This window comes from Drosophila teissieri, chromosome 2R (assembly GCF_016746235.2).
Source record: "Drosophila teissieri strain GT53w chromosome 2R, Prin_Dtei_1.1, whole genome shotgun sequence".
Classification (NCBI taxonomy): domain Eukaryota; kingdom Metazoa; phylum Arthropoda; class Insecta; order Diptera; family Drosophilidae; genus Drosophila; species Drosophila teissieri.
In genome coordinates, this window is record NC_053030.1 from 3,461,408 (window position 1) to 3,480,733 (window position 19,326).

Here is a 19,326-nt window from a genome sequence, read left to right on the forward strand (position 1 = left end):
GATTCATGTTGCCACGCCCACAAACCGCCCAAAACTGTCACGCCCACATTTTTTTAAAATGTGTGGAAATTTTTTCATTTTTGTATTAGTCTTGTAAATTTTATATCGATTTGCCAAAAAACTTTTTGTCACGCCCACTTTAACGCCCACAAACCGCACAAAGCTGCCACGCCCACATTTTTAAAAAAATGTTTTGATATTTTTTCATTTTTTAATTAGTCTTGAAAATTTTTATTGATTTTCTGTTGAAAACTTACTGAATACTTAATATTACTTAAGTTTTTTGCCGATTCTCCAGAATTTGTCATCGTAGCAGCTCCCACTTCAATGAATTACGCATTAAGACTGAAAAAAAGGGAAAACGGGAAAGAATATGTAACCATTATGTTATTACACATATGTAACATACTATTATCCTTACATAAATAAACTTATTATTGTTTTATTATTTACGTATTGATATACACCAAATTTAACAAATACATGTACTTACCAAAAACAAATGTAGAGGAAGGCTTCAAACTTAAATTAGGAAATAAAAAATTTTCATGGAGCATAGCCGTGTTTTTAGGGTGCGTTGTCATGAATTTATGGCAAACTTTTCTTTAAAATAGAAAACCGTCCTCAGTTTTAGGGCTGTGTTTTTTTAGGGCGATTTTCTAAATTGCAGACAATTTTTTTTATGAGTTTAAGCTCTGCCGCCAGACGGTTACTAAGAGTCAGCTGCTCAAGTCCGCTGCTGCGAAACGATCAACCAACCCAGCGATAACCTACTTAGGGCCCGCCTACCCCCAATTCAATTTTAACCTCATTTGTAACCTTATATAGATTAAGATTAGACAACTTTTTATTAGTCTCTCAGGAAGAGATACAATAAATTTAAAAAATTGGAAGAAAAAGTATTTTGAATAATTCTATTCCATTTTTATTGTTATTGTAGACTTTTACCAAAAAATATATATTATATTTATATTAAATGTTATTGATAACCTAATCTTAAACTATTATTTCTGTTACGTTAGAGTAAATTACTATATGCGTTGAAAAGTATGTAACAGGTAGAAGGAAACGTTTCCTTGTTTTAAACCATTTAAGATGACGGGTACACTTTTGAAGAATGTTATGCTTTCATTTTAATATTGTCTCGCTAAATTTCTGTCGACATTCCAAACCATTTGGGCCAGTCCCACAAACCGCCAAAAACTATAACGGAAATGTTTTGATTTTTTTATTCTATTATTTGTATTTGCAATTTTTTGATTTTTGTTTTGATTTTGTTTAATTTTATTATTTATCTTACCAGTTTTCATGGCTTTCCCAAAATAACTTCGAAATTACTCTTCATAATCTAGTCGAGTTCTTCGACTATTGAATACCCATTACTTAGCTAGTGGAAGTGGGAAGGAGAAATTAGAGTTCGAGTGGGCGTGTTTAAAAGTTTTTTGGCAAATCGATAGAAATTTACAGGACTAAAAAAAATGAAAAAGTATCTAAACATTTATCAAAAGTGTCGGCGTGGCAGTTTTGGGCGGTTTGTGGGCGTTAGAGTGGGCGTGGCAACATGGGTCAACAAACTTGCGCTGCGTGATTGATTTAATAAAAAAAATATATTTCCTTTTTTAATCTGTTCTCGCACGAATTGATCTGTACGGCGCTCATTCCTTCTTTTCTTTGTTATCTACCTACATTAAGCTTGGGCGCAGCATTCGGCTGTCTGCCCCGCCAATTGTCACTTCTTCGTTTTTCGGCAAAGACTTAACTTGTGAATTCGTTATAGATCTTGGTCGGCCCTAGCTGCCAGTATAATTAACAAAATAAACAGTATCGGAAATAAAACAAAACTTTCTTCGGTTATTCATTTTTCGCCACAGCTATTGAAAAAGCTCAATAGCTAAACACTCATAACATAACATAAGCCTTTTAAGTTCTATTTAGCTTTATATGTCAAGCTTACCGGATCATTAATCTTCTTACCGTTAAGCGGTTGGTGTCCTGGGATAATGTTATTTATGAGGCTTTTGAAGAGTGAAGCTTTCCAAAAGATCATGGAAAGATTGGAGCATGCTACATTAAACCCTTAGTGCTCATTGCTACTATTTTTTCACAATTAACGTTAAAGTTCTCTCGTTTCTATCTATCTATCAATCAAACGCCAGTAATCGATAAGTGCACATTATATTTTATTGACTATATGGTTGTCTGCATTAAATACATACATACCTATGTCTATACCTAGCTTGTACTACAAGTAGTACATTATTTCATGGGCGCAGCCCTTTTTAGTATTCAACTGTAACACACTTGGTCTTAAGGTACTCGTTGAGCGCCTCATAACCCAAATCTTTGCCATAGCCGCTCTGCTTAAAGCCCCCAAACGGAGCTGCCACATCAGTCTTATTATATACATTGACAAACACAGTGCCCGCCTCAATGTTATCAGCAAAGCTAAGCGCTTTGCCAATATCCTTTGTAAAAACGCCACTGGCCAGGCCATACTCCGTGCGATTAGCACGCTGCATTAAGGAGCCCACGTCGCTGCCGCTGAACTTGGATATTATCATAATCGGTCCAAAGGACTCCTCTTGGGCAATGAACATATCGTCTGTAACGTTCGTGAACACTGTGGGAGTGAAGAAATATCCCTTGAGGTGTGGGACTCGACATCCCCCGTACACTAGCTTCGCGCCCTCGTCGACCCCTCGTCTACAAAACTCCAGCAGCTTGTCAAAGTGTGCCTTGTGGTTTTGAGGCCCGTGGGCCGTCGCGCGGTCAAGTGGGTCCCCGATGGTCATGGTGCGCAGATCCTTAAGGACGCGTCGGATAAATTCGTCGTGTATGCGATCTTCGACGAAAAGACGTCCCGCGGCGATGCAGTTCTCTCCTTTGTTGAAGAACACCGAGGACATGCCCTGAATGAAAAATAGGAAGCATTGTTATTGATACATTCAATCGCGAGACTGTTTGGTACATCGTTTAGCATGGTATTGGCAAGCTAATCAAGATAATATGTACACATTTACAAATACTGTTAGCATTTGGGCGATAGGCAGACTCTACGTTATGGGCGTATGTGGGCGTTATAGTAGGCTATTACCCCAGTTAAGTAAAATACCTCGGAAGTTAAAAATAATTCACTATATTCGTTGAAAATCTAACGACGCCTAAGCTGTTAATTTTGTTTGCTTCAACAATCGGTTGCCTTTTTCAGGTGTAACTAGTGTTAAATAAAAAAATGCATTTGAAAGTTAAGGTCCTATTTCTTAAAAATCGTGCTTCATGAATTATTTTCATTGGCTAACAATTTTTATACCCGTTACTCGTAGAGTAAAAGGGTATACTAGATTCGTTGAAAAGTATGTAACAGGCAGAAGGAAGCGTTTCCGACCATATAAAGTATATATATTCTTGATCAGGATCAATAGCCGAGTCGATCTGGCCATGTCCGTCTGTCCGTCCGTCTGTCCGTCCGTCTGTCCGTCTGTCCGTCCGTATGAACGTCGAGATCTCAGGAACTTTAAAAGCTAGAAAGTTGAGATTCAGCATGCAGACTCCAGAGACATAGAAGCAGCGCAAGTTTGTCGATTCATGTTGCCACGCCCACTCTAACGCCCACAAACCGCCAAAAACTGCCACGCCCACACTTTTGAAAAATGTTTTGATATTTTTTTATTTTTCTGTTAGTCTTGTAAATTTCTATCGGTTTGCCAAAAAACTTTTTGCCACGCCCACTCTAACGCCCACAAACCGCCCAAAGCTGCCACGCCCACACTTTTGAAAAATGTTTTGATATTTTTTCATTTTTGTATTAGTCTTGTAAAATTCTATCGATTTACCAAAAAACTTTTTGCCACGCCCACTTTAACGCCCACAAACCGCAAAAACTGTCAGTGTTGAAGACTCCTTCGCACTTTCACTAGCTGAGTAACGGGTATCAGATAGTCGGGGAACAGCCGACTATAGCGTTCTCTCTTGTTTATGTTCCCATTATGAAATTTTTTAGAATATACTGGGTAATTTAGAAATTAAAAAGAACAATTTATAAACCTTAATGAATTATCCGAATGATACAGTAGTAATACATATATTTTTTAGCCAACCAAAATGAACGCATCAACAACATTTTTCCCAATCTAATTTCCAATTTAAATCAATAGCGTAATCACTATGATTACTTATATATCTTCCACCATTCATATTTTTGCTTTTTCACTATAACAGGTGCATACTTACGTGTCTGACGGCCTTGTCCATATCACAATCAGCGAAGATAATTAGCGGACTCTTGCCGCCCAGCTCCAGGGAGCATTTTTTAAGGTTAGAGTCTGCGCAGGACTTCATAATGTGCTTGCCAATGGGAGTGGACCCGGTGAAACCAAGTTTGCGGACCAGCTGATGGTCTGCCACTGCCTGTCCTGCAACTGAACCTTTTCCTGGCAGGACATTGATCACGCCTGCGGGAAATCCGGCCTGGACAGTTAGCTCTGCAAACTTTAGAGCAGTCAGCGGGCAGGTTTGGGCAGGCTTTATGAGACATGTATTCCCGGCGGCAATGCAGGCGGCCATTTTCCAGGAAAGCATCATCAGAGGGTAGTTCCAAGGCGTTATTAACCCGCATACACCGATTGGCTCCTTACGGGTGAAGGTCAATACGTTGTTAGGTCTCGCAGGGTTAACGGGGATCGTGTTGCCCTGGATCTTGTCGCACCATCCGGCAAAGTAGCGCCACGCTTCGATGGACATTCCAATGTGGGTTTTAAGGGCTAACGTGTAAACCGCTCCCGAGTCGACTGACTCAATAGTGGCCAGCTCCTCCTTATTTCGTTCCATCAGATCAGCCAAGTTGAGCATCAACTGACCTCGTTGTCTGGGTGTTATCTGCTTCCAGGATCCATAAAAAGCAGAGTGGGCTGCTTGCACTGCCTTGTCCACGTCGGTGGCCGAGGCGCAGGCCACTTTACAAAGCACTTCCTCATTGGTTGGGTTAACAATTTCCAAAGTGCGTTGATCCTCGGCGTCTGCAAACTCGCCGTTTATAAAAAGTTGCGTTGGCACTCGGATCTCCCTTTTGTTGGCCCTCAACGTGAATGCTTCAAATTCGAGTTGCTGGTCACCGGAGCAGGCACTTCCCTGTCGAAGAAACCTAACCAGCTCGCTAAAGAACTCCTCGAACACGGGGGCCATAAAAACTTGCTCGTTCTGCAGCGGCACGTCAAAGGCATCTTTAACCTCCTCGACTAAGCGCACCACGTCCATTGAACCTGCGCCGGATGCAAAGAAATCGGTCGATGAGTCGATTTCTTCATTGAGTATTGCCTTCCAAATTCCGGCCAGCAACGTTCGCTTCGTCAATTCGTCTTCGCTAAAATCGGTGATAGACTGATCCTCAGCTTGCTTAAACCACTCGCTCGCGCTGATTACCTTTGTGCCACGCTTAATGCGGCGAATGTTGACAAAGACACCGTCGGTTCCCTCTATAAGAAGACCACCGATGTGTATCCAGGCGGGTTTCGTTAGGCCCCTTAGCCGTATAACTTTTCCATTCGATACGGGTCCAGCAGAGTACAGATGAGCTCCGTAGAGTCGAATTTGCTCCTCTGAGCCATTTTCATGCAGAACCGTGGCTATGGCTCCAGGAACTGAGTCCAAACCGCGAACAAAGTTCCAAATTTTTTCTGCTGGGGCCTGAAGATTGATTATCTGATTTTCTGTTTTAAACATAGCCGGGTCGTAGGTTGCCCCCACTTCCGCCTGGATTATCTTGGGTGCCGTACCACTAGCCACCATGTCCACGGCGACCCCCATAGCCTGTACACCTTCGGGGTATAGAAAGCGCTTGTATATGGTGTCCAGCGTGTCCGTGGGTTCCAGGTTTGTTTGCCGGGTTAGCAGCAAGGGTCCTGTGTCAAGACCGTCATCTGCCCAAAAGATGCTGAAGCCGGCCACTTCGTCGCCTTCGATCAGGGTCCACGATATGGCACTAGCTCCGCGGTGACGTGGCAGGATAGACGGATGGTAACAAATGCTACCCAATAGAGTCCCGTCAATCACCTCCATGGGAATGAATTGAGAACAGAAGGGCAAAACATTCAGAGTAGCGCCCACAGACTTGTATTGTTCCAAGACCTCTGGCACTGCTATTCCCTTGCGACGCCAGCTCGCGAACTTGAAAACAGGTATATTGTGGATGGTAGCAGTAGTTGCCAAAATGTCCTCTCGACTGCCTTTATCTGGAATAGTGAAGACTCCTACAATTTGGATATTTGAGCGCTCCAAAAGAAGCTCCAAAACATCAGCAGCGAAATTGCTCTGTCCAATAATTGCGATTCTTAGTTTTAGCTGAAAAGCACAATGAGATAAAAAGAAAACAAAATATAGAACGATTTTTAATTTGTTAAGATTGGACACATAAAATTAAATAAATTAAAGGAATTTAATATTAAACTTTATCTTGGTCTCGTTGATTAAAAGAGGTTTGATTTATTTTATTTAACTATATTTTTTCCAAAATATGTATATTAATATTCAAACGAACTTTTTAAATTTTTCCCTTGATATGCCGCTAGCTGAGTAACGCGTATCTGAATGTCTAGAATGAGCGGTCTTCTTGGTTGTATACATTTTCAATTTAATATAAAACTTCTAGTCTAAATATTTAAAAATTGATGTTATAAATGGAGCTATAAAAAGCAGATACCGATGCCTGCCAACGTATCATAAAACCATATATTAGTTATAAACAAGTTCGACTAAGTCGAACCGTTACTCAGCTAGTGGAAGCGCGAACAAGAAATTTTGACATTTTTCTGGCATATTCACAGAAATAGGGGAAAAATAATAAAATTACAAAACAAAAAGTTTTGCAAAAGATTGGGCGTGAATGTTTTGGGCGGTTTGTGAGCGTTAGAGTGGGCGTGATTGATTGATTCTGATAAAGAATATATTCAAGAACAGCACCTCATACGCCAAACACAGAATCCGGTAGAATCCCATTTATTGTTTTCCCTCAAAGTTGAAAAATAGGTGAAAATTAGTACTTCGGTAAAACAGGTATGCCTGCACGTGCGAAGATTATTATACATTTATTCCACCTTGGTTTTAGCGAGATTTGATGACCCTTTTCATAGAGACCATAACCAGCTTGGTCGGTTACATATTTTACCTAAAAATCGACCGCAAAGTCCAAATTTTCTACAAAAAATGCCTGCTTTTTTTGCAACCCAAAAAAGGTTTAACTTTGAACACGTGTAACTCCTAAAATACTGAACCGATTTGAATTATTTTTTGTATTCAACCCTTTTGAACTATTACCTGTCCGTTGTCATCAACAATTTGCTTAAAATTCAGTATCTGTATCTAATGCGCCACTGTGCGATGTTTCGGTTTGGAAGTAATCTTCATTAAATATTTTTCTGGAGTAAAAATACCTTGAAAAGCGATTTAAAACGACATAGCTACATACTGGAGATAAAAGCAGCATACTTGACGATAGAGAAGTTCACATACTACTTGCTGGGTGTAAACTTTGTATTTGAGAAAGAGAGTCAATAAATGTGTTGAAGTCTCTCCTTCGCACTTCCAATAGCTTAGTAACGGGTATCAGATAGTCGGGGAACTCGACCATATCGTTCCATCTTGTTTTTGTATGACAATCACTGGGAATGATTTTATTAATTTATTATTTGCCAACTACAAAGGCGACTAATTGTCTGCAGGTTGTTATAACAACGCGATGACTATACACTTTAATATGTCCATTTGCGTTAGGGACATGAACTAATTTACATTTTTCCGAAGTCGAAATAAAATAGTAAATTATTTAAAAAAAAACATATTGAAGAGTAAATTACGTATCAAATATGGTAAAATGCAAACTTATTCGTAAAGCGACTTATTTAAATCAGATTTATACTAACAGCCATTAGTGGTGATTCGTCTTCAGCACTTTAAACAACAAACACTAATAAGTAGCTTTCAATATGAGTACTCAGTACTCTGTTTTCACGTTGTTATTTTCTCTGAGCCCGCAAACTATCAACTGATTTTGTGTTTTCAATTTGGGTCCTATTTATACCCTGATAGCACATGAGCACTTCATTATCGTTATCAACTGTTTAAAAAATATATACAAGAACGGAAGCTAGATTCGGCAAGCCGAATCCTATATCCCCTTGCAAAATATACATATTTTTTAAACTTGGTGAAAAATAATAATTTATGATCAGAAAAAACCCAAACTATTATTTCGTTTTTAAATACTCAATTCAATTTTCTGACTATGGCAGCTGAACGATGTAGTCGTCCGAATTTGACTTACAGCCGATATTACATATTGTAAAAAATCGGAGTGAACCGAATTTGAAAGTTTTATGATCGACAACAGCGAAGCTAAGATTTCCTTTTCAATAATTAGCTATTCATGTTCCGACTGTTGTTCCTATAGTAGTTATATGATATAGTCGACAGATTTTTATCAAACGAAAAACGAAATTAGATATTGTGGAAAATTGGAATACTTTATGATTAAAGCGATGTAAACTTTGTATTTGAGAAAGAGAGTCAATAAATGTGTTGAAGTCTCTCCTTCGCACTTCCAATAGCTTAGTAACGGGTATCAGATAGTCGGGGAACTCGACCAAATCGTTCCATCTTGTTTTTGTATGACAATCACTGGGAATGATTTTATTAATTTATTATTTGCCAACTACAAAGGCGACTAATTGTCTGCAGGTTGTTATAACAACGCGATGACTATACACTTTAATATGTCCATTTGCGTTAGGGACATGAACTAATTTACATTTTTCCGAAGTCGAAATAAAATAGTAAATTATTTAAAAAAAAACATATTGAAGAGTAAATTACGTATCAAATATGGTAAAATGCAAACTTATTCGTAAAGCGACTTATTTAAATCAGATTTATACTAACAGCCATTAGTGGTGATTCGTCTTCAGCACTTTAAACAACAAACACTAATAAGTAGCTTTCAATATGAGTACTCAGTACTCTGTTTTCACGTTGTTATTTTCTCTGAGCCCGCAAACTATCAACTGATTTTGTGTTTTCAATTTGGGTCCTATTTATACCCTAATAGCACATGAGCACTTCATTATCGTTATCAACTGTTTAAAAAATATATACAAGAACGGAAGCTAGATTCGGCAAGCCGAATCCTATATCCCCTTGCAAAATATACATATTTTTTAAACTTGGTGAAAAATAATAATTTATGATCAGAAAAAACCCAAACTATTATTTCGTTTTTAAATATTCAATTCAATTTTCTGACTATGGCAGCTGAACGATGTAGTCGTCCGAATTTGACTTACAGCCGATATTACATATTGTAAAAAATCGGAGTGAACCGAATTTGAAAGTTTTATGATCGACAACAGCGAAGCTAAGATTTCCTTTTCAATAATTAGCTATTCATGTTCCGACTGTTGTTCCTATAGTAGTTATATGATATAGTCGACAGATTTTTATCAAACGAAAAACGAAATTAGATATTGTGGAAAATTGGAATACTTTATGATTAAAGCGATGGAATTAAAAAAAATTATTTTTTTGGTATGGCAGCCGATATGATGTATTGATATACCGATATATTGACTCGACTGTTGATAAAAATCAAAAATACTTTATATGGGTTTTATGGCACAGTTCTTCTTTACAGCGTTACAAACTTCTGAAATCAATATACTTTCTGCAAGGGTAAAAAAATATGTACATATGCAACCTGGTGACTCTGTTAGCTCACTTTATATATGGAATCACAATTGAAATATAGAAAAGATCGATAATCAGCGGAAACGTAGAAAAACGTAGCGATAGCATCAAAAAACGAATATGTTGAGCGTGCTAGTTTTTGTACCTTTTACTCGTAGAGGTAAGGTGTATAACTGGATTCGTTAAAAAGTATGTAAGTGATACAAGAAACCGTTTTCGACGCTTTGAGGTATATATTTTAGTCATCAGAATGAATAAGAGATTCGATCTATCCATGTCCGTCTGTACGTCCGGGTGAACGTTGTGACCTCTGGAACAATAAAAACATAGAAGCAGATTTTTGTGACAAAACGTTACAACGTCCACAAAGACCCACAGAGCTAAGGACGGCCTGGCGAATGCATTTTTAGGTCATCAATATTGAAGAACATTTTGAAAATCTGACAATAATAGTTAATAATTTTATGGAAGTGTATTTAAAAGAGCCGTTGTCTCACTGCATACTGAAGCTTCTGCTTGCTACAGAATTCACATTGCTGCTTGTTCAAGTGTATTACAAAATTATATAAATTCCATTTAAAATTAAACGACACATTTATGAAATGAATGTATTTCTCGTGAACAGAATTTTTGTTTGGATTGGCATATACATATACATGTGGCATATAAGCTATGCAGGTATTACGATGAACTTAATTATTCTCTGATAAAACAAATGCTTTAAAAATGTGGATTTCTTATTGGTAAGCTATCGTGGAACAGTATTAGTTGAGAAGCAAAGTTATCTGATCAATTAGCAAATTACTTGCTCATAGTGCCTTCAAGTGGGAGTAGTTAAATATTCTGGAAATTTCATGTTATTATAGCCAGTATATTTTCAACCGTACAGCATGCTTTATTCCCTTCATCCGTACCTCAAATACTTTGCTTTGCTGGGCCTTGTGCCTTGGTCAGAGAGTTGTGCTCATTCTCAGTTCGTTCAGAAATTGTACTCAGCGTTCCTAATTATTTTAAATGCAGTTAATTTCGGGATTTCCATTAATTTTCCACAGAATTCAGAACTATTTCTCTCTCTTATGGTCAACGTGATTGTTTTCGTAGCTAAGATTGTGTGTGTTGCTGTAATTGTGCTGCAGATGATGGTTCACTACGATGACTACTTCAGGTTCTGCATGGAGATAAAGAACTTGGGACTTCGATTGCAGTGCGAACTTAAGATACATGTAGGGCGGTTAAAGTGGCAGTCGTATGCGAAAATTCTAGCACTCGGTATTGGATGTTTGGTGACGGTATTGCCCTCCATCTATGTTGCCCTAAGCGGAAGCCTTCTCTACTTTTGGTCCTCCCTCTTGTCAATCCTTATTATAAGGATGCAATTCGTATTAATGCTTTTGTACGTAGATTTGCTGGGTCAGCACGCGAGTCTGTTAGGTAAACGACTCCAAAACGTTCTTGAGTGTCATTTGATGGGCTCCAACCGCAGTTTGGACAGTAATGCCAATCGTCTTTGCTCCCTAGATTTTCTGTTAGCACTTAAACAGTGTCATATGGAACTTTATCATCTGTTCACCGACTTCAACGATCTCTTTGGCTGGTCCATACTTGGCACCTATGTGGTTCTGTTTTCAGATAGCACCGTCAATATTTACTGGACCCAGCAGGTTCTGGCTGAGGTCTATCAATACAAGTACCTTTATGCCACATTTTCCGTTTTTTTACCATCATTCGTTAACATCTTGGTGTTTTGCCGTTATGGAGATTTTTGTCAACGACAGGTTATAAAACCAAAACATGAAAGATTGCTTGGTTTCGGCATGCCGAAGCTTATGTACCCTTGCAATAATTTAATTTAAAAAAAAAGAACCAAAACAATGATTTCTTTTCTGATATGTTAAATTTTTGCAACATTCCTAAGGCAGCTTTATGATATTGTCGTCCGACTTTGATCAAATTCAACCTGAAATTATATATTGTCAAAAAACAATGGTATTGCGAATTATAATGCTTTATAATCGAATTTAAAGAAGGTAAGATTTTATTATTCATTAATTAGCTAATTAGTTTTCGGCTCTTCCTTCCTGTTTAGATGTTTATCGAATTGAAACCAAATTTATATATTGCCGAAAACTGACGTACTATATATCAATTTAGAACATTTTATGATAAAAAAAACGACGGTACATTTTTTTTGTTTTTTTTAAATGCGAAAGCTTGCTATATTAGCTGTATGATATAACGGTCCAATCCGGCTACCTCAGACTTATATAGTACCTGCAATAAAACTAATTTGCGTATAAACGGACCGACGTACATACGGACAGGGCTATACAAACAAATAAATCAAGAATATACTTTATATGGTCGCAAATGTCTTTATCACTGCGTTGCAATCTTCTGACTGAAATCAAACCATCTGCAAGGGTATAAGAACTGTATTTTGTTTACAATTTACAATAAAAAAAACATAAAATCATAAAACAAGATAATCCAAATAACTTAAATAACATGAAATCTTTTCATTTACACACATATATTGTATATTCTATAATCCTTATAATGTTACAAACAAAATCTATTTCCACCCCCCTTAGAGTGTCATGATTGGAAGTTATTTAAGGAATTTGTCCTTCCATCCCTCGATCGGAAGAGAAACCTCTTATAAAGATCTGCTGACAGAGTTTATAATGCAAGTGGAACAAAATTTATTGACTATCAATGCTGAGGGCTTTATGAACGCCGATAACTCGCTTCTAATGTCGGTTTGTATGCTTTTCGTTTCCAAATAGCGCTTAGATTTAAATATATTTTAACATTTTCAGATTTTGGCTGCGAAAGTGACCTATTTAATCGTGCTTATGCAATTCAGTTCAGTGTAGCAACTGTTTCACCCATTTCTCTGATGTAAGAAAGACTACGAAAATATATGAAACAACATTTAACCAAAGACATTGGAATAATGTTATAATGTCTTTGATTTAACACAGCATCAAATTATCACCAGGCTTATTAGCCCAATATGGGATTTAGTTCCTTGGCGCAATATACTTTATGGTTGATCTAGCATGATAAAGACAAAATACTTGGATGAACAAAATACATTTAATCATCCACCAAAAATGAAAAGTTAGGTGCAGGGGGTCCAACATAAGAAACCCGATAACAAAAAATTTCAAAACAGAATAAGTTTCGATCCTGAAATTTTGGAGCTGACCAATAAATAATAATATTTTTCGCTTGGTAATACCGATAATCAAAAACAACTGTTATCAATGGCAGCCAAGTGATAACCCAAACGTTTGCCCTGCGCTAGAAACCAGCTAGCAGTCTAAGAAACTAACCGGTTTCTATGATGCACCATTAAACTACGATCCGGTTTCAAGTAGTTCGTGTCGTGCACCCCTTATAGACGAAGTCCATCTAATCTTTTTGTGAGTGCTTTCAACTTTTTATACATTTTTACATATACATACTTGAGCGGTACGAGCTGGATTTTAAATTGAACTTTCCATGCCTTATCATAGCGGGGCAATTAAAATACATTTATAATTACGTTTTCGAATATTCCTCCATTTACTTGAAATAAAAAAACTATTTAAAAACAATGAATTACATTTTAACAAATTAATCGGGATCGAATTTTACTCAAAAGACACCTGAGCATTGACACTGAGCTCTTGGACCACAACGTCTCCATCCTCGCTCAAAATCTGAAGATTGCACTCAATTTGTTTAGTTTTTAAAACTTGTGGATTAATTTGGGTTAATGTTGGGTCCTCAAAGTATTCAATCCCAATGGAATCAGTTGGTGGAGCTTCAAAAGAAGAGCAAGCTGTATTTATATTTCCAATTTCATTTGGCAAAATTTCGGAAGTTTTCTTTTTGGATTGGGTCATCACACTATTTGATTCCGGATTACATGTTGTCATTTCTTTACCTTTTTTAAATCCTTTAAGGTCCGAAAATTTATCATTGCCATTAAGCTCAGACGGACATGAGTTTTCATCATAAATGGCTTGTGTACTGTTATATTCTTCTGAAACCAATTTATCATATTTTTTTAAATTGTTTTCCTCAAACGTTATATCTGTAAAAATATTAGCATCTTGACTGTCCTCACATTCATCGCTTTCACCAAACTGTTCATTATTTAGCTTCGCAATCGTCTCCGGATCAAGAAATTCGTGTAGTCGTTCAGCTATTTTGGACCACTTGGCCTTGGCGCCTACAGTCAACTCATAAGTAGAGGTTTTAGAAGACAATGTTTCTTTTAATGAAAAGTGATGATTCTTTGTTGGATTAAGCAATTCATTTGAATGATAGCAATAGAGATTACGTCGAGTAGCTTCTTCAAGTTCATTGACCATTTTTAAGTCTGCTTCAAATCCATCAGAGTAGAACGATTTTAAAACCGCTTCGGAAAGTTTAGGTGGCTCTACAACAACTACTTCTTCGCTAGATTCGTAGTCAGTTGAAACATCGGACTGTATATCGTCGTCTATACTTTGGTTTGATGTTTTACAGGAGGCCTTGACAAGTGGCTCGCAATTATTTTTAATTGGACCTGTGCTCTCGTCTATGTTTGTTTTCTTGTTATCTATAAATTTGATCCTAATAGGTTCATTTTCTGTATGGACAAGGACAGTCTCTGGAGTTTGCTCGAAAAGCTTAGATCCACCAAAGGATAGCTTAATTGGACCTAATTCATGCGGTACTAGCTGGAGCTGATGCTCCCGTTCCTCGTACTCTTTCATGCGAAGAACCATCTTTTTAAGAAGGTTATCCTCTTTTTCTCCTTGGGGGTTTCGTGACTTTGGCTTGCCTTCATCAGAGCCAACCGTGGAAAAACTTGTCTGCAACATCTTTGTTTCCTCTGTATTCAGCCGGTGTTGCAATGATCCGAATTTCATATAGGCTTGAAGTTCGTTATAACTTCGCATGCAGTTGATGGCCGGTTTTAAGTCTTCGGAATCGTTAACTTTCTGAAGATCCAGCTTCTGAAAAAATTCGGCATCTAGGCTACCAAAGGTTGTCATAGCTTCCAAAGAATGAAATTCATCTTCACCATGATCGTTTTTTTCACCAACTTCTTCTACAATGTCGGAGTCGTCTTGCTTTTTCTTCAACAAACTATTTGTTAGGTGTTTTTTCGAATCCTTAGGTGTTGACCCAAGTTTATGACCCCCGTTCCCAGGCGTATACTCATCGTCAGCTGTGTCGTAGTCTTCGGAATCTGTGTCACTTATTAAGGGGGGTGGAGGTGGCAGTTCTTCCAGATCCCCGGAATCTCTCTTGACAATCATCAACCGATTTTTCACCAACTCTAGTGTATCATCATATTTATCGCGTTGACTAAAACAACGGGTAGCAGTGGCTGCCACGCGCCGCTTGCGCTTTTCAATTTCTTTGGCTACCTGGGAGTTTAAGGTTTCCGCCGAATCCGCGTATATCTCCGCAAGATTTTTAGACTTTAGCAATTCTTGAGCGGCACGAATTTTCTCCACACCTGATGTGGGGTTACGACCCAGCATCAGAGGCAGCTTTGGATCTGCCATGGAAGAGACAAAATCAGAAAAGGTATCCAAACATTCTCGAAGGCTTTTTCCTCGGGCCGGATCTTCTAGTGCAGGGGGAACCAACTTTTCCAATTGCGGTTCCAATGAGTAACTAAACTCCTCGTCAGATTCGATAGGTCCGAATTTGAAACTTTTGGGTTTCTCATGCCACAGTATCTCGTTCAACGTAAGCTCATCTATAATATCGTCTAGCAAGGATGAACAAATACTGACTACTTCCTTATTGGAATTGGTTTCTTCGTACTTCATGTTCGTGTTTATTTCATACACGTTTTCGGCCTCGTTTTCCAGGTCATGCAACAGCTTACCTAAAGCTTCCTCTTCCTCGGCCATTTTTTGATCCATACAAACGCAAATTTCATTCGCCTCTTCGAAACTTGAAGTATTTGTTATAGAATTTTTAAAGGTGTTTTCTTGAGCAGGAGTTTCTTTCACTTCGGATAAAGTCAATTGAAGCAAGCACTCTTCTTGAGGCCAAGTGTTACTAAGTGCATCACACCCAGTACCAAAGATGCGTTTGGGTATATTTTCTGTTGCATCATCTAATATTCGGGCAAATAATTGGTCTTGCTTGTCATCTCTGCCAGATTCGTTTGAGAGTGTAATGTTTAAATCCCTTAGTGATTCCCCTTGGGCGTTGGATTCTTCTATCAACATCATTTTCATACGCCTGTTTTTAAATTGCTGCTTGAGAAGTGGAGAGTATGGGTCCCGCTGTGCTATGAGATCCTCCTCATCTGTTTCAATGTCTGTATCAGCAATCTCGACTTTTGAAATCCCGACCACATTTTGAGTGGACTGCTTAAGTTCTGCCAGATCCTCATCTATTTGGCGACCTATTTCCTCTAGGTCATGAGCACACTTGTCATTTGCAATGAAACAGTCTTCTTCAAACAGTGTTTCCTTCTTGCTTTTGTGTAAAAGGTTAGACTCATTATCTTCTTGATAACAGCTCATTGGCATTTTGCTTTCGTCAAAAAAAAATTGGTGTGCGTGGTGTGCACTTGTGGTCTCATATAGATTTAAATCGAAAGTTTTGTTAAGTTTATCATCGTCATCAGCTGCAAAACTTTCGGGAATTTCATGAATAAGTTTGCTTTCAATTTCCATGATTTTTTTATCTTTATTTCTTGGGGCAGTACATGTTTGCTCAAAATCTTTTCCCAGCTTTGAACTGACGGAAAATTCCGAGCTCATATGTCCGTTTGATTTAATAAAATCGTGGCATAGAACCATGTCTTCCATATTTTGTATTTCAGCGTCCTCGTGAAAAACGGTTTTCTTATGAACTGGTCCTATGGAAGTATTATCAGTTTTTTCACACTTAACGATAATCGCTTTTTTGTCATTCAGAACGGCTGGTTCGTTTAAAAGATTTATTTTCGGAACGTTTTTCTCTTCTATAATAATCTGCGATTTCTTGCTAACATCCTCAAATACGTTCGTTTTCATATTACTAGGTTCCACATTATTGACATTTTGATTGACTCTCGTTAGGTTACTCACTTCAGTTTCATTAAGGACTTTTGGACGCCCCTCGAGGTTTCCACGATTACTCAATTTCTCTGCTATGAGATCATCCTGAGAGTTTGTAGCATCATTGTCTTCCACTGAGCTTGATGTACTGGTACCGCTCTCTGAGGTAGGATGTTCACACGACACCTCCTCCCATATATCATCGACACAACCGTTCTCAAGTGCTACCTTCGTAAGGGTTGTACCGGTACATGTGTCGTCTTCCGAATCACTAGACCTCAGCAATGAATCCTGCTGATCAGGTGGACGGTGACTATTGCGCATACGTATGGTACCTTTGTGGAATGACGGATAAGATGATCGTTTTCATATTCTTATTGTTCTACTTACAGTTAATGCTTTCGCGTGTTTTTCTGCGCTCAGCTCGGTTCCAACGATTATTTTCCTTGCGTTCCCCTTCATAGCCATCTCGTTTCCTATGTAAACATTTAATTAAATCGATTTGGAATGCTTATTTTGTATACCAGTAACTCGTAGAGTAGTAGGGTATACTAGATTCGTTAAAAAGTGTATATAAAGTATATATAAAGTGGACTAATGCCAATTATATATAGCCGTTTTAGGGGGTTTGGAGCGTGGGAATGGGAAAAATATGTTTGGCAAATCGATAGAAATTTACAGAACTAATAAAAAAAAATGAAAAAATATCAAACTATTTGCAAAAGTGTGGGCATGACAGCTTTGGGCGATTTGTGAGCTTGGCAAGCAAATTTTTGGCATACCAATAGAAATTGACAAGGCAAATAATATAACGAAATCATATCAATACATGTTTCAAAAGTGTTGGCGCGGCAGTTTTGTGCGGTTTGTGGGCGTTAGAGTGAGTGTGGCAATATCTGGCAACATTTACGTTAAGTCTGCCTCTGGAATCTCAACTTTATAGCTGTATAGTTCCGGAGCTCTCGATGTTTATAGGGCAGACAAAAAGACAAAGGGCCAGACAGACGCAGATATTAATCCTTATCAGGAATAAACATACTAATATACTCGGAAAAGGTTTGTTTTACCTATTACATTATTAGTGTACCCATTTACTCTACGAGTAACGGGTATGAAATTCTTACCAAGCCTCAGCACATGCTCGATCACGAGGAAACACAGGGCGGCTATCCAAATAAGTAAGCTCCTTCTGTTCGGGATTTGAATGTAGTATATTATTATCATGGACCCAAAATAAACTTACGCAAGCCAGTATCAATGTCTTCCGATACTGGGGCAGGCGGGAAACAACCGGGTTACCTTGCAGAACCAAGACCTTCAGATTGAGCATCTGCTCAAATATTTTTACAATCAAAATATCGTCAATTCTGTTGTTTGATAAATCTAGCACAGATAGTTTTTTACATTGAACCAAGTCTGACAGGCTTTCACTGTCCTTAAGATAGTTTGATGCAATGGTAAGAGTATTTAGAACTGGCAAGATATTGGTCCCAATGTTTTGTATTTTGCGAATATGATTTGAGCTCAGATTTAAAGTATCTAGCTCGCGACATGGTTCTAAATTTTCAATTTTGGTTATAAGGTTGTTTTGAAGAAAGAGACACTTCAGTTTGCTAAGTTTCTCCAAGCCCTTAATTTCGGAAATGGCATTGCATTCTAACCACAAACACTTAAGCTCTGTGTACTCTTCCAAGTGTTCTATGCACTGAAAACCTGAAATTAATACTCTCTTATAATCTTTACTTAGGAAGAAAGATCTGACAACTTACCCTGATAGTGCAAATATAGTACATCATTTAATCGTGGTGTTTGGTAAAGCTTGTCTTTCTTGCATAGTTCTTTAAGGCCCTTGGGTGTCATTCGTGTAAGACCACTTATTTCTTTACGATTAGAATGAGACATTTTATTTTTCCTTATATATTTGTTTTCCGATTTAAAATGTTATAATATATTTCTTCTTTTTTAAGTATAATAACGATTTGTTTGAACAGTTCCAGAATAGCACACTTACTGCTTTCGTTTTTATTGAACAAACACACTTTGCTGATAGCAACCGGTAAAATGGCATAGATTATTGATTATTGTAGCCAATGGTAACGAACACATATGTATGCATGTACATAATCTCGGCCCATAATAAACATTATTCTTCACTCTAATAATACCAAAAGGTATTGATCCAAACAGCAAACATGAATACAGTACCTTGAACACAGATACAATTCTAGCTGTCGGATAAAAAAAAGGGACATTTTTAAAATAGGAAATTAAATCGGACAGAATATTAATAAAATTTGACTTGATTTGTTTGAAATCCTAGTGTCCTTTCTGCTAAACGAATTATGTACAATATCTGCCGAAATTGTAGTGCTGAAATATTTTATTTTTTTGCGTGCCGCAAGTGATAATAGTCGCCGCAAAACGTACAGAACAAATTGGGCTGCGGAGTAGTGAATACGCCAAGATTTCTTTTCGTACTGATTTGATTGGGTAAGTCTTCGAGTTTATGTATGTACATGTTTTGGGAATCAAAAGTTTCTTTTGACCT

At 37.7% G+C, this 19,326-nt stretch overlaps 3 protein-coding genes across 5 annotated transcripts; 1 reads left to right on the forward strand and 2 right to left on the reverse strand.

The window, feature by feature from the left end:
• Positions 1-2,159: 2,159 nt before the first annotated feature.
• On the reverse strand, positions 2,160-8,949 carry LOC122612335 (cytosolic 10-formyltetrahydrofolate dehydrogenase). 2 transcript variants are annotated; one of them, XM_043785879.1, is made up of 3 exons: positions 8,929-8,949; positions 4,231-6,336; positions 2,160-2,909 (listed from the first exon to the last, which is right to left on the reverse strand). In XM_043785879.1, exons 1-3 carry the CDS (start codon positions 8,932-8,934, stop codon positions 2,280-2,282), a joined length of 2,742 nt encoding a protein of 913 aa, XP_043641814.1. In that variant the 5' UTR covers positions 8,935-8,949; the 3' UTR covers positions 2,160-2,279. The 2 variants fall into 2 exon arrangements, with proteins under 2 accessions (XP_043641814.1, XP_043641813.1); XM_043785878.1 differs by lacking the exon at positions 8,929-8,949 and adding an exon at positions 7,914-8,053.
• A 1,670-nt stretch (positions 8,950-10,619) lies between these two features.
• LOC122614603 (putative gustatory receptor 39b) lies at positions 10,620-12,858 on the forward strand. The gene is made up of 3 exons (XM_043789207.1): positions 10,620-11,504; positions 12,321-12,488; positions 12,549-12,858. The coding sequence occupies exons 1-3, from the start codon at positions 10,620-10,622 to the stop codon at positions 12,603-12,605; spliced, it is 1,110 nt and encodes a 369-aa protein (XP_043645142.1). The 3' UTR covers positions 12,606-12,858.
• A 417-nt stretch (positions 12,859-13,275) lies between these two features.
• On the reverse strand, positions 13,276-18,762 carry LOC122612679 (dynein axonemal assembly factor 1 homolog). Of its 2 annotated transcripts, none has more exons than XM_043786446.1 (5): positions 18,548-18,762; positions 18,022-18,491; positions 17,903-17,967; positions 17,169-17,254; positions 13,276-17,113 (listed from the first exon to the last, which is right to left on the reverse strand). In XM_043786446.1, exons 1-5 carry the CDS (start codon positions 18,678-18,680, stop codon positions 13,368-13,370), a joined length of 4,500 nt encoding a protein of 1,499 aa, XP_043642381.1. In that variant the 5' UTR covers positions 18,681-18,762; the 3' UTR covers positions 13,276-13,367. The 2 variants fall into 2 exon arrangements, with proteins under 2 accessions (XP_043642381.1, XP_043642382.1); XM_043786447.1 differs by having other exon boundaries at positions 18,022-18,483; positions 18,548-18,712.
• Between the last annotated feature and the right edge of the window lie 564 nt (positions 18,763-19,326).